Source organism: Gregarina niphandrodes (assembly GCF_000223845.1).
Source record: "Gregarina niphandrodes unplaced genomic scaffold scaffold00001, whole genome shotgun sequence".
Classification (NCBI taxonomy): domain Eukaryota; phylum Apicomplexa; class Conoidasida; order Eugregarinorida; family Gregarinidae; genus Gregarina; species Gregarina niphandrodes.
The window spans coordinates 117,298-129,185 of record NW_011645773.1 but is presented as its reverse complement, the minus strand read 5'-3'; the positions used below and the strand labels follow the sequence as shown (position 1 = coordinate 129,185).

Genomic DNA, 11,888 nt, shown 5'->3' with positions numbered 1-11,888 from the left:
TTTCTCGTAGCAACTATCTTGCTCTTGGCAACTATCTTGCCGTTTAATGGAGTCACTACGAGAATACACCCTGGAGTGGACCCTGATATCTGTCTTATTGACATGAGCGCCATCGGAGCACAAGAGCAAGCTTCGTGTGCTGAAACGCGCACAGAGACCTGTTAAATTGCCCCCCTAGTGAAGAAAGGCCCCAGACTAGTTTTGTCTCGCTCGGTTTTTTTTAAGCTTAACTCCCCCGTTGCAATATGGCTGTCCACGTCGGAGCTCTTGAACAGCAGGTAGGCTAAACACAGTTGGCGAAGGCACATCTTCCGCGCGTGTTTGACACACATGTTCACATGTTGCTCGCTGATGCGGTGGGTGTTGTGGACGGTGTTCTCCACCACACCGCGTGCGCAAGACTGCCACCACACGCGTGTGTTACTACACGTGTGTTACTACACGTGTGTTACTACACGTGTGTTACTACACGTGTGTTACTCCCCCCCCCGGGTTGTTGCTTTGTCTGATGCGTGTGTTTTAGAACGAGCGTGCTTACCAGAAGCAGCACATTGTGCGCGCCAATGGCAAGAAGAGTCTGTTGAACTTGCACCAAAAGGGTCAGAAGAAACGCGTTGTGCACCAAGTGGGTATGGGCTTCACTATCCCGCGTGCGGCTCAGGAGGGCACTTACATCGATAACAAGTGTCCGTTCACCGGCCATGTTGCCATCCGTGGACGCATCCTGAAGGGCATGATTGTGTCCGCTAAGATGAAGAGGACTGTGGTCATCAGACGTCACTACCTTCACTACATCCCCAAGTATAACAGGTTCGAGAAGAGACACACCAACCTTAACGCCCATATTTCTCCCTGCTTCGAATACAAGGAAGGCGATATTGTCACCATCGGTGAGTGCAGACCCATCTCCAAGACCGTGTCCTTCAATGTCCTTAACGTCGAGCCCAAACAGATCTTTGGCGCTGCCAAAAAACAGTTCTGCCTCTATTAATTTTTTTACCAACCGTAACGGTCACGAACTGCCCGCTGCTCCTGTCGACCTCGAACGCTAGCTTCGCGCACATTGTCTCCCATGCCCTCAGCCACCGCACCCAAATATGTTAACTACCATCACATACTCGTCGTCCTGTACATAACCCACCCGGCTTGTCCATAACCCACCCGGCTTGTCCATAACCCACCCGGCTTGTCCGTAGGCCTCCGACCAGGTGTTCTCCGTCCCACCTGTGTCTGTGTTCCCAGTACTGTGTCTGTGTTCCCAGTACTGTGTCTCCCGGTTCTGTGTTCCCAGTAGTGTGTGGCCCGGTCTGCGACCTTGGCGGTGCACGCTTACCTGGTGTCTGCTCTTGCTCAGTCGATCGAATTGACTAGACCTGTTTGGCTTGTGCCAGGTGACCAGGTCTGGATCATATTGCCAGTTAGCGTTGGCGAGGTCTCTACCATGGAGCACCGTCCGCGGTTGTCCTCCAATCGGTGCAGCCTCGTCACTCTGTGATGTGCTGTCATTACGCGCGGGGGTGCCGTCTGCGCCTAGGGTTGGGTCCCCCTGGGCGTTGTATTCAGGCAGCCGGAGTTCGGGCTTGCTGCGAACGGCTTCCGAGTGCGTGTTCCTTTCGTCCCGGCCTGAATTCCGTCCCTCGGTGCTGCTACTGTCGTCGTCTTCGTAGCCGGCGAGCAGCGACAGGCTTGATATAGGAGGGTGTGAGACGGGCGAGAAGGCCGACGAGGGCGGCCGCGAAACCAAGTCTGTCTGACCGAGTTCATAACGCCGATCCCACTGACCCGGCAACAACGGCCGCGGCCGCTCCAGCGATTTCTTCAACACCGCGTTGGGCACGAGCAACGACGCCGCGATCGCCGTTTCGCGCTCCAATGCTGCCGCCGCCGCCTCGCCACGTACAACGGGGACCTGCAGACCCGCCCTCGACGCCCCCACGCGCGTGTGCGGCGGCGGCGAACCCGCAGCTTCCGGCGAACCCGCAGCTTCCGGCGAACCCGCAGCTTCCGGCGAACCCGCAGCTTCCGGCGAACCCACAGCTTCCGGCGAACCCACAGCCTCTGGCGACCGCGAACTGAACGCCCTAGAAGACCTCACCCGTGGGGTGCGCACATCTCCCTCCACCACCTCTCCCTCCGACACCTCTCCTCCCTCCAGGAGCCGGGACTCGAACGGCGACCGCGGGGGCCTATCTGTCGCCCAGTGGGGTAGATCCTCGCTGCCTCTGCGCCGGCCGCCTTCCACAGCCGGCCGCGATCTCTTGGTCGTGGCAGCGGGAGGCAGCAATGCGGTCGCCGCCATCACCGAGGTCGCGGATGATGACGACGACGACTCATCCTCTTCCTCCGGCGGCAACGTCCTAAACATTTAAAAATGCGAGCCCTAAAAGACCCCCCTCCCGCTCCCACAAAGGGCAATGCCACAAAGAGCAATGCCACAAAGAGCAATGCCACAAAGAGCAGACTCTCCGTCGCAAACATCGAACCAGGACGGAACGAACCAGGACGGAACGAACCAGGACGGAACGAACCGGGACGGAATGAACGAGGGCCAGGACGCAATCTTACCGGGCTGAACGATCACGGAGGGCAAGTACCTGGGTTCAAAATGGCGGGTCTTGCGACCACAACGGATGCAAAGCACTCGGAGACCAGGGCCGTGGGGATGGGGGCTGCGGGGGCGAACGAACGACTGGCACCGGGGCGCAACTCGCTTTCGGTTGCGCCGCTGGCGGTACCGCCGGCGGCCGTAGCCGGGACCAAGCTAGCAGCCGCGGGTCCGGCTGGGGGTGGGCGATCGACTACCCTGTCAGGTCGCCGCGGGAGTGCGCCGTTGGAGGTTCCGAGCGCAACCGGTGTATTGTCTGGGATGCCAGGACCTGGCGGACGGACGGAGGTACGGAAGAGCACCATCAGCATCCTGGCGCCGCCGCAATACCGTGAGATGTTGGCCCGTCGACAGGAACAGGCGCATCTGCGCACCGCGGCGCGGCGTAATCTCCCCGTGTACGAAGGCTGGCGAGGGATCGACACAATGACGGGCGCACACACTCAAGAGTCGCTGTTGCACGAACTCAGCGCACATCGTGCAGATCCAGACGTCTCCCCTTCGCCCTCTCTGATGCGCCAGCAGTCTTCCCAAGACTTCTCGCGCCGCAGCTTCTCCGGCGAACTACCCAATCGCCGCGCCTCTCTCGACGGCCGCCGCGCCTCTCTCGACGGCCGCCGCGCCTCTCTCGAATTGGGGACCGCCGGTACCGGCACCGGCAGTGACACCGTCCGCCGCAGTGGCTCGCTCCAACGAGGCGACCGTGACGTCGCCTTAGAGGGTCCGGCGGCCCTGGACCGCAGTCGGAGTCTGGACCGCAGTCGGAGTCTGGACCGCAGTCGGAGTCTGGACGGTCTAGCCACTCCGGACGCGACGGAGACGGTGGCCGGGGGTTGGCGTCAAGGCGATGAATTTGGGTTGCTATATGACGCAGGGAACGCGTTGATTACGAGTGCCGCGGACCCGGTAAGGCGTAGACGCTCACCGGCAGTTGGCAGCACACTCGAAACGTTTTGCGTCTCGACCGAAGTGGCGGACGACAAGCGCGCAGCCGCAGTGGCGCACCAAGTCTTGCCCGGTACCGGCGGCGGCATGGCCGACGAAGGGCTCGCCGTGAACTGGCAGAAACGGCAACCAGCGCCCACCCAACAACTCGAAGAACTCCTGGAGGCATTGCGTCCCAGCTACGGCTTGCTCGTGCCCGAGGAACTTGTTTTCGACATGGCGGCTGAAGACGCCGCCGGTGGGAGCGGCTTCGCCGCCCCATCCGGCGGTGGCTTTCTGCCGCCGGGGCCGGGTGAGTCGCCCTTTACGGGGCCAGGGTCTCGTCCTGGAGAAAAGGCGGGAGACGCGTCGGCAGTTATGGAGGAGGCGTTCCGTGTGATGCACGCGGCCGCGACTCCGTTGGGGCTCGAATTCGTGGATGAGCAGGCGGAGGAGGAGGACGCGATGACGGCTACGCGCGTGCCTGTGCCGGAGCTAGAGGTGCTGGACGCCGTGGCGACGATGGAGGAGAGGTTGCGTGTGCCTGAATTTGGGAAGATGAGTGCTATGTACCCGCAGGCTGCGATCCGCGCGATCGAAGAAGGCATGGACGATGAGGTCGGCCGTGTGCCCAAAGTGCGTCTCCGGGAATTGGACGCTCTCGGTGACCAGATCCGTGAGGAGAATTTTCGCTCTACCGTCGACGGTGAGACCGTGGACCTCCCGATTCCCGATCGGCTATTGGCAATGCTTGATCATCTTACACCCCGCCGCACACGCCGGGTCGTCTCACGAAACGGTTCGAGAAATGTCTCGGGGGGTAGTGGCGTGACCTCCGGTGGTGGTGTGAGTACTCCTGGTGGTCTGGGGGATGGTGGTGGAAGGGGGAGTGTGGAGGAGGACTTGCATCAGCGGTTGGGTGAGAAGTTAAAGAAGTCGGTAGAGGTGTCGTTAGATAACCCGGCTGCGTACGAGGCGATTGATCGGGTGGAGGAGTTGTTGGTGGGACAGGTGGTGCAGCGAAGCGACACTGGGGCGGAGACGATGAGGGGTGTGTTCGATTGCATTTCGGAGCGCGCGTTAGAAACGGGTGAGGGCCGCGGTGAAGGCGGACTGCATCGTCGTGTGCGTCCGACGGCGGAACACGCGCCATTATTTCGATACACGACGAATGCGCGTGCACAGGAGGTGGACCCGCGCGTATGGTTGTCGTTCCGTGAAGAAGGTGTCAACCCCGCCGGCGATCTGCGTTTCACACACCCCGGCCTACCGCTGGACGAGAGCCTACTGCTCAACGTGGTTAAGGACTTCGATCGCACCCGGCAAACGCATTTTCAGAGACTGCGTGAAAAAAAAAAACGTGAAGCGGATCGTAAAGAACGAGAGAGACTAGCACACGATCTTGACCTGCAAAACGAACTACTCACCCGAGGCGTAGACGTTGTTCAGATACCTACACTCACCGTCACCGCGCCAACGGGCGACATCATTGGTAAAACCGAGGGACTCTCTGGACCTTCAGGACCTGGGTTTGAGGCCGGGGAGACACCCACCCCGACCCTGGAGGATGCCCGACTGATACCCGCAGAGAAGGCTCAGCGAACGGAAGATGAGGAAGAAGAAGGAGTAGAATTACCGGTGGTGAAACGAGACGGGCTTACTGCGGAACAGGAGAGCCACTATGACACCTTCGGTGACTGGTTGCACAATAAAGTCATGCCCGTTGTTCGTTACGAGCAGTTGCTTGCGTTGAGCTGCAAGAATTGTAAAGATCGAACGTATTTGAAATATATTGATAGTATCTACGAATTGCAAAAGGAATACTGGCCCGTGGTTAGCTGGAGTGATACCGATCGTGAGTACGACGATACGGAGGAACAGCCAGATTTCGGTGATCCGAAGGTGATTCGGAAATTGTTGCTTGCAGACAAGGAACACGACCAGAAGTCGCGAATACATAATGCTCTGAACGAAGCGTTGCAGCAGCCCTTTGACGTGGAATATGCTCCGTATGAAAACCACAGTAAGGCTACCCGCTCTGACGGATGGCTAGATCAAATGCTGACGGGCAGAATTTTGTACCAAGGCCTTATCCGGCAGGACACACACGTGTGCGAACAGGGGTTTGTTTGGGCAGTGTGCTATGAAACTTGTTTGGCGCTCTTTAATATCCAAACGGCGATAGAAGGCAGTGCTGCACCGACGGGCACATTTCCGGAGTTCCCGGAGATCCCTGACCGGCGGTTTGTACAGTTGCTGGCATGCTATTCGTTTCTTCATGACCATACGATAGCTGTAAATTTGTTGCAAATTACCCCCGAGTCGATTAATGCTTGTTTCAAAAGGCATTACGGCCATTCGTTAATGAGGCGGTTGGCAACGGGTGTTACAAACGTGTTATCAAATGCGCTCAATCCGGGTACGCCGACGGCAGCCTCGGGTTTTAGCATGATCCGTCGTTACACTACGTTGAGTCAATACCAGGTTGAGATTTCTGCGACGGACATTTGTGACATGATGTTGTCGAAAAGGGGTCAAACAAATCTCCGGAAATTTCGGTTCGTTTCTGGTACCATGTTGACGATGCGTCGTTGGCTGCAGGCTTTGGCTTACGGTTCGACATATTCGAAGCATGTAGGTCGCATGGACCGACTGTACGGACAGGCAGCATGGCCGGCGGTGGAGACGGCGTTAACGAATCTGTATAGCACGACGTTGGACTTCAGTTCGAACAAGATGATTTTTGATGAAGTGCTTCAGATACTCACAGATCTCGAGTTAGCAAACAACGAACGTTTCGACAAGACTGACCGAGGCGGACGTGCGAGTGAGTACCTCCCTCCTCGACGTTCCGCTGCCCCGTCCCAAAGCGCAGTCCCGTCCCGAAGCGCAGTCCCGTCCCGAAGCGCAGTCCCGTCCCGAAGCGCAGTCCCGTCCCGAAGCGCGGTATCTCGTAGATCGGGTGATCGAAGATCTAGTGGTTACAGCATTGGCGCCGCAGGCATACCAGTAATCGGTCCGGGTTATGATACGTCGTTGCGTGTGGAGCGGAGTATATCGCACGTGAACTTGCGTTGCTGCAATGTGGATGAAGAGATGGTGGAAAAAATTGCGGCCAGAGCGGGTACATTGTCGCGCACACTGGCATGTTGGACATTATCGAAGAACCCGTCGCTGGCCAGAATGAACCCGAAGAGACTGATGCAGTGTCTAGCGCATCTCGAGCCATTAGAGTCCTTGGATTTATCCGATTGTGGTTTCGCCGACTCGACGGCCATGGGTGAAGGTGTTGCTGATTTGTTGCTTCGAACACGATACCGGCTAAGCCTGCTGGATCTTCAAAGCAACGCGTTCGGCACCAAATTCGTTGACGGTTTCTGTGACGGACTGGCTAAGTCCAAAGAGAACCTATTGGACATGGCCACAGCACAGGTGGCGACAGCACAGGCACCCTCGGAGCGGTCGCGACGACGGTTATCTTCCTCGGAGAAGTCGCGGTCATCTAGCCATGGGGATGCGGGGTCTAGAGTTGTGGACATGCCACGAATGAATATAATGATAATTCGTACGTTACATATACTGTTACAGTACAATGCGTTTGATGACAGGAGTGCTGCACGTCTGATCTCTACTTTACAATCATTGCCATTCGTTAAGTATGTGTCTATAGTAGGTTCTTCCCTTACAAGTATAATGGCATTAAAGAAGGTGATGTTACAATATAGGGACATTACGTTTTTAGATGAAGAGAAAGAGCGACCGGCTGAGGACGCGATTAATGTAGCGATCAAACCCAATTTGTTACGGTCTCAGCTCACAAGCCATATGCTAAGTGCACACAATGGTAAAAGTTTATTCATTGAGGATGTATCCTTCCCTCGAAATTTATTATCGAGTCTAATACTCAAGGCAGCCCAGACATTACCGTGTGATAGTATATATCTGATCAGATGTGCAGGTGATATGTTCATGTCCGGTGACCTATCAGGAAGTAATATATCATGGTCTATTAGACAACTAGTCCTCAATTACTCTAACTGGCTATCCGCAGAAACACTTAGGTCTGCCGAAACGTTTTATGTCAATAAGGGAACACTTTCTATGGATGCCCGTCTCCTTAACGTACTCAATACTGTTAAACTACTACAAATCAGACATCTATCCATTGCCCATACACCTGCACTGAATAATCTGCCCGTCATGGATGTCGCACTATTCCTATCAGAACTCATTTCAGAAACATCACTTGAAATTATCAACCTCTCAGGATGCGAACTCAATTCAACCCACTGGTATCATACATGCCATATGCTTGCTTCTAAAAGAGCAAGCCATGAAATTGAGGACGCTCTATATATCGGAGAATCTGGTATTATTATTAGCCATAAATCACAAACTGGATATATTAAACTTCGAACTAACATGAATATAAAAATCGGTGGCGTATCTAAACAATGGTTTATTCGACAACTTATTCTCAATCTTAACCCTCAAATTAATGATATTGTTATGAAAGTATTACTAAGAATTCTCTGGCTAAAAGCACCCCTTCTTTGTCTAGTGGCTCTCTATGATGTTAAACTACCTGATAACTTTCCCAACGATTGCCTTGAAGCTATTCCTTGGTTTAAATCATCTGTATTACAACTTGGATTCCCAAACCACTCTAAATATCTTACTTGCGAGAGGGAATTTGTCAAATTACAAAATGAAAAATTACAAGTAACTGACGACGAAATTAATTCTAAACGTAAATATATGATGGATAAATGGAAATCAATTGTCGATGAAAATACCAAACAACGAAAACGCGCGCGCACACGTTTGCGAGAAAGGAAATTCGCGCAATTTTTAGAAAGTCGAAGCAATAGAGCTCGATTATTAGACAAGAAGTTGCCACGCAATGTTCAGGAGATGCGTCAGGATAATTATGAAAGGTTAACTCGAAGAATTACTAGATCAGATATTGCAGATTTACAAAATGGTGTTTATCCCCCTTATAAATTACCAGGATTAGTTTATTTAGAATTGTATAATGGTACAACCAATGTTCAGATGGGTTATGAACATGAGCAACCGGATTCCAATCGCATTTGGGATTTTTCAGGATGTGTTTATAGTTCATATTTAATGGAAGAATATATGAAGGATCAATGGAATAGAGAGGATGAGATAGGAAAAATTGAGGCTTTATATCTGGTTAATGTTGGGTTCAATTCTGAGCATTTAGTGGAGTTGGGTTTGCTGTTGTCTCGTTACGATTTTCGTGCGTGTAAATTGGATCTTAGTGTGAACAGGATTTCATTGGATAGCTCTTTATTAAAGGAGTCGTTGATAACCATTGCCCTAAATTTACAATTGAAAGTACTGATAATGGATTGTAATTTGATAATGGATTCTCCAAGATTAGCTCAAGTTATTTTGACACTGATTCGATTATCTTCATTAGAGGTACTTAGTGTTAGGTACAACGGTCTTGGTCCGTTATTTGTGAAGCAATTGCTTAAAGGTTTGGATGAGATGATGATGCCTCCTAGTAAGTTAAAGAGCAAGTTAAAGAAGTTGGGTAAGGTGAGACGTTCTCCCACAAGGAAACCGATAACGGCAAATCAGCTGGCAAACGAGCTAAGGATTGCTCAAGCCTTTGGAGTGGAAACCCCCCACAGGAAGACGGAGTTGCCGAGAGTCAGGGCTCGCTTCAGCGACTCCTCATCTTCCTCCTCTTTATCGGAACGCGGTAGAACGCTTGGTGAGGGACGACCTGGCGCCATGGGGGACGACCCAAGTGTGAAAAACAGAGTCTCTCTCGGCCACGTACTACAACCAGGATCTGACAGCGGGGACATCAATGCACAACCCAAGTCTCTTCGCACCCTAGCCCCAATAACTGGTCCCGGAACCGGAATGCCAGGCCATGAATCATCTTCGGGGCCACCTTCGGAGTCCCCGCCGAGCCCTGGCTTTAAGCTACCGCCGGGGTCACCTAGGTCGCTTAACAGACCTGGCTCCCCACGACCGGGCAGAACACCTTCTCCACGGGGTCGCGACTTGGGTGTCCTCGGCTCTCCCACCGGTCAACCGCTACCCGCCACTGTCGCGCAAAAGGCTCGCGGTGGCGCGACTTCACAGAAGTTCCTGCAGGCGGCGCTGCATGGCGCCAGTCTGGAACTCGCAGACCCCATGCGCAGCCACTCTGCGGCCTCGCTTTCCTTCGCGAGCGAAGGCTCCACTGCGCTCGAACTTACTCGCGGCTCTGGCTCAGGCCGCCTCCGCGGCTCAACCAGCTCCAGCCGAAGTCGTGGGCCCGAGTCCCGACGCCGGGACTCGGCAGGCCGCGCGGTAAGTTTCGCGCACGGCACGCCTGGCGTCTCCTCTTCAGATGAGTCCGGGGCCGGCGGCTCCTCCGAGTCCCACTCTTCATCCAGTTCCTCATCCCGGTCTTCCTCCCGTTCCTCATCCCGGTCTTCCTCCGGGTCCGCATCCTCTTCCTCCTCGTCCGGTTCGTCGTCCATTTCTTCCTCAGCATCTTCTCGGTCGTTTGACGAGGAGTCATCGCAGGGGTCGGAGAACGCGCAGCCGGAGTTACGATCGGCGATTCGTGGCGGTAAGTTGAGTGGGTCGCTTCGCGGTTCGGGGTCGTTACGGGGGGCGGGTTCCTTCCGTGGGTCGCGGCGCGAGTCACGTCGCGGGCGCGATTCCCGCGGACGACAATCCGGGCGCGGGAGTCGGCATAAGGAGCAGTTGCAGAAGGTGACATCGTTGTTGGACCAGGTGAAGGCGATCATGCCACGACCGGTAGAGGATTCTGCGTTGGTGGATGCCAAACCACCGTACCGGTTCGTGCGTCGTGTGCACCCGAATGTGGCATACCGGCCGAGTACGTTGAAGGTGTTGGATCTGCGAGACAATCATAACATTTCAGAGTTGGACGCAAAGTTAATAGCAACCAAGCTGAAGAAAGTGTGTAGTGCACTGGAGCAACTTCGCATCTCACGGGGCTCCGCTGCTACCCAGGTGTCAGACATGCCACCTGTCGTCAAGTACAGCGAACACACCGGCGTCTTCGCTGCACCCGAAAATCTGTTAGACCCCGACCCGCAACCGTTGCCGCGCACACTGCCCGCCGAATCACTCGCCAGCCGAGTAAGACGAACCTCCAGTCGCATCAAGGCATTGCTCAGTTCGCCCGACTTAGAAGTTTTCCAAGATTCAACACAGCGCATGGCAAGGCTAAGCTCCGGACGTGAGAGCGCCAACGTCAGCTTTACCAGAGAGATGAGTGACGGGGGAAGGACCGAGCGGGGAAGGACCGAGCGGGGAAGGGCAGGGGCAAAGGGGGGAAGCAGCCGAAAACGCCGCAGTGACAGTTCAAGCAGCGACAGCGCCGTTAGAAAGATCTCCAGAGGGCCTCGTGCGGGTCCTGGCGGGAAACGACCTCCCAAAGGCAACATTAGCTCCATCTTGACCACCACTGGTCGGGGCAAAGGCGGGGTGCCACAGAAGGGCAAGGGACCGAAGACCAAACCGGCCAAGTCGCCCAAGAGTGCTTTGAAGAAATCGCCAAAGAGTGCCATGGGTAAAGCGCCGAAGAGTGCGTTGAAGAAATCGCCCAAGAGTGCTATGATCAAATCGTACAAAAGCGCTGTGCCCAAGAGCGCTGTGGGCAAGCCGCTGAAGAGTTCCATGAAAGACTTTGGGAAGAAAGGTCCGGGCATGAAAGGTAAAGGTCCGGCACCCGGTTCGAAGTCTGCGAGTCCGGCGGGCAAGTTCAAAACGCCGAAGGCAGCCAAGGGTAAACCACGTAGTCCACTGGCGGGACCCCCGTCGCTCGGGAAGCCCAAGTTCAAGGGCATGCCGCCGTGGAAAGGTGGCGATGCAGCACCCAGCGTGCCGCCTTCTCAACCTCCCGCTGACACTCCCCCTTTGGCACAGTCTCCTCCTGTTGCGCAGTCTCCTCCTGCAGCGCAGCCTCCTCCTGCAGCGCAGTCTCCTCCTGCAGCGCAGTCTCCTCCTGCAGCGCAGTCTCCTCTTGCGGCGCAGCCTCCTCCTGCAGAGCTCGTTTAACCTGTCCTGCTGGCACCAAGACCAGCCAACGATGGCAGCTAGTCAACGAACGGCAGGTTGCCGTCGTCGCTTTGTCGTTTACCGGGTGCGTGCAGTCGGGCGTGGTGTGTAGCTGGGCGTGAGTGAGGAGTTGACATGAATAGTCAGGGTTGGCTGGTTGGGTGGGTGGGACGTCTGGTTGGTTGGGTGGGACGTCTGGTTGGGTGAGTCAGAGTTGGTTGGGTGAGTCAGGACAGCGAAATAACGAGCCGAAAGAACAGGTGCAAAGATTTGTGGTGATGGAGGAGTTCGTGAA

The 11,888-nt window shown here is 55.1% G+C and overlaps 3 protein-coding genes across 3 annotated transcripts; 2 read left to right on the top strand and 1 right to left on the bottom strand.

Annotated features, from left to right (window-relative positions):
- Positions 1-245: 245 nt before the first annotated feature.
- On the top strand, positions 246-991 carry GNI_002330 (putative 40S ribosomal protein S11; the record flags this gene model as incomplete). Its single annotated transcript, XM_011130188.1, has 2 exons — positions 246-278; positions 524-991. The coding sequence occupies 2 exons, from the start codon at positions 246-248 to the stop codon at positions 989-991; spliced, it is 501 nt and encodes a 166-aa protein (XP_011128490.1).
- A 5-nt stretch (positions 992-996) lies between these two features.
- GNI_002320 (hypothetical protein) lies at positions 997-2,365 on the bottom strand (the record flags this gene model as incomplete). The annotated part of the gene is made up of 2 exons (XM_011130187.1): positions 997-1,104; positions 1,334-2,365. 2 exons carry the CDS (start codon positions 2,363-2,365, stop codon positions 997-999), a joined length of 1,140 nt encoding a protein of 379 aa, XP_011128489.1.
- A 240-nt stretch (positions 2,366-2,605) lies between these two features.
- Positions 2,606-11,593, top strand: GNI_002310 (hypothetical protein; the record flags this gene model as incomplete). The annotated part of the gene is made up of 1 exon (XM_011130186.1): positions 2,606-11,593. One exon carries the CDS (start codon positions 2,606-2,608, stop codon positions 11,591-11,593), a length of 8,988 nt encoding a protein of 2,995 aa, XP_011128488.1.
- Between the last annotated feature and the right edge of the window lie 295 nt (positions 11,594-11,888).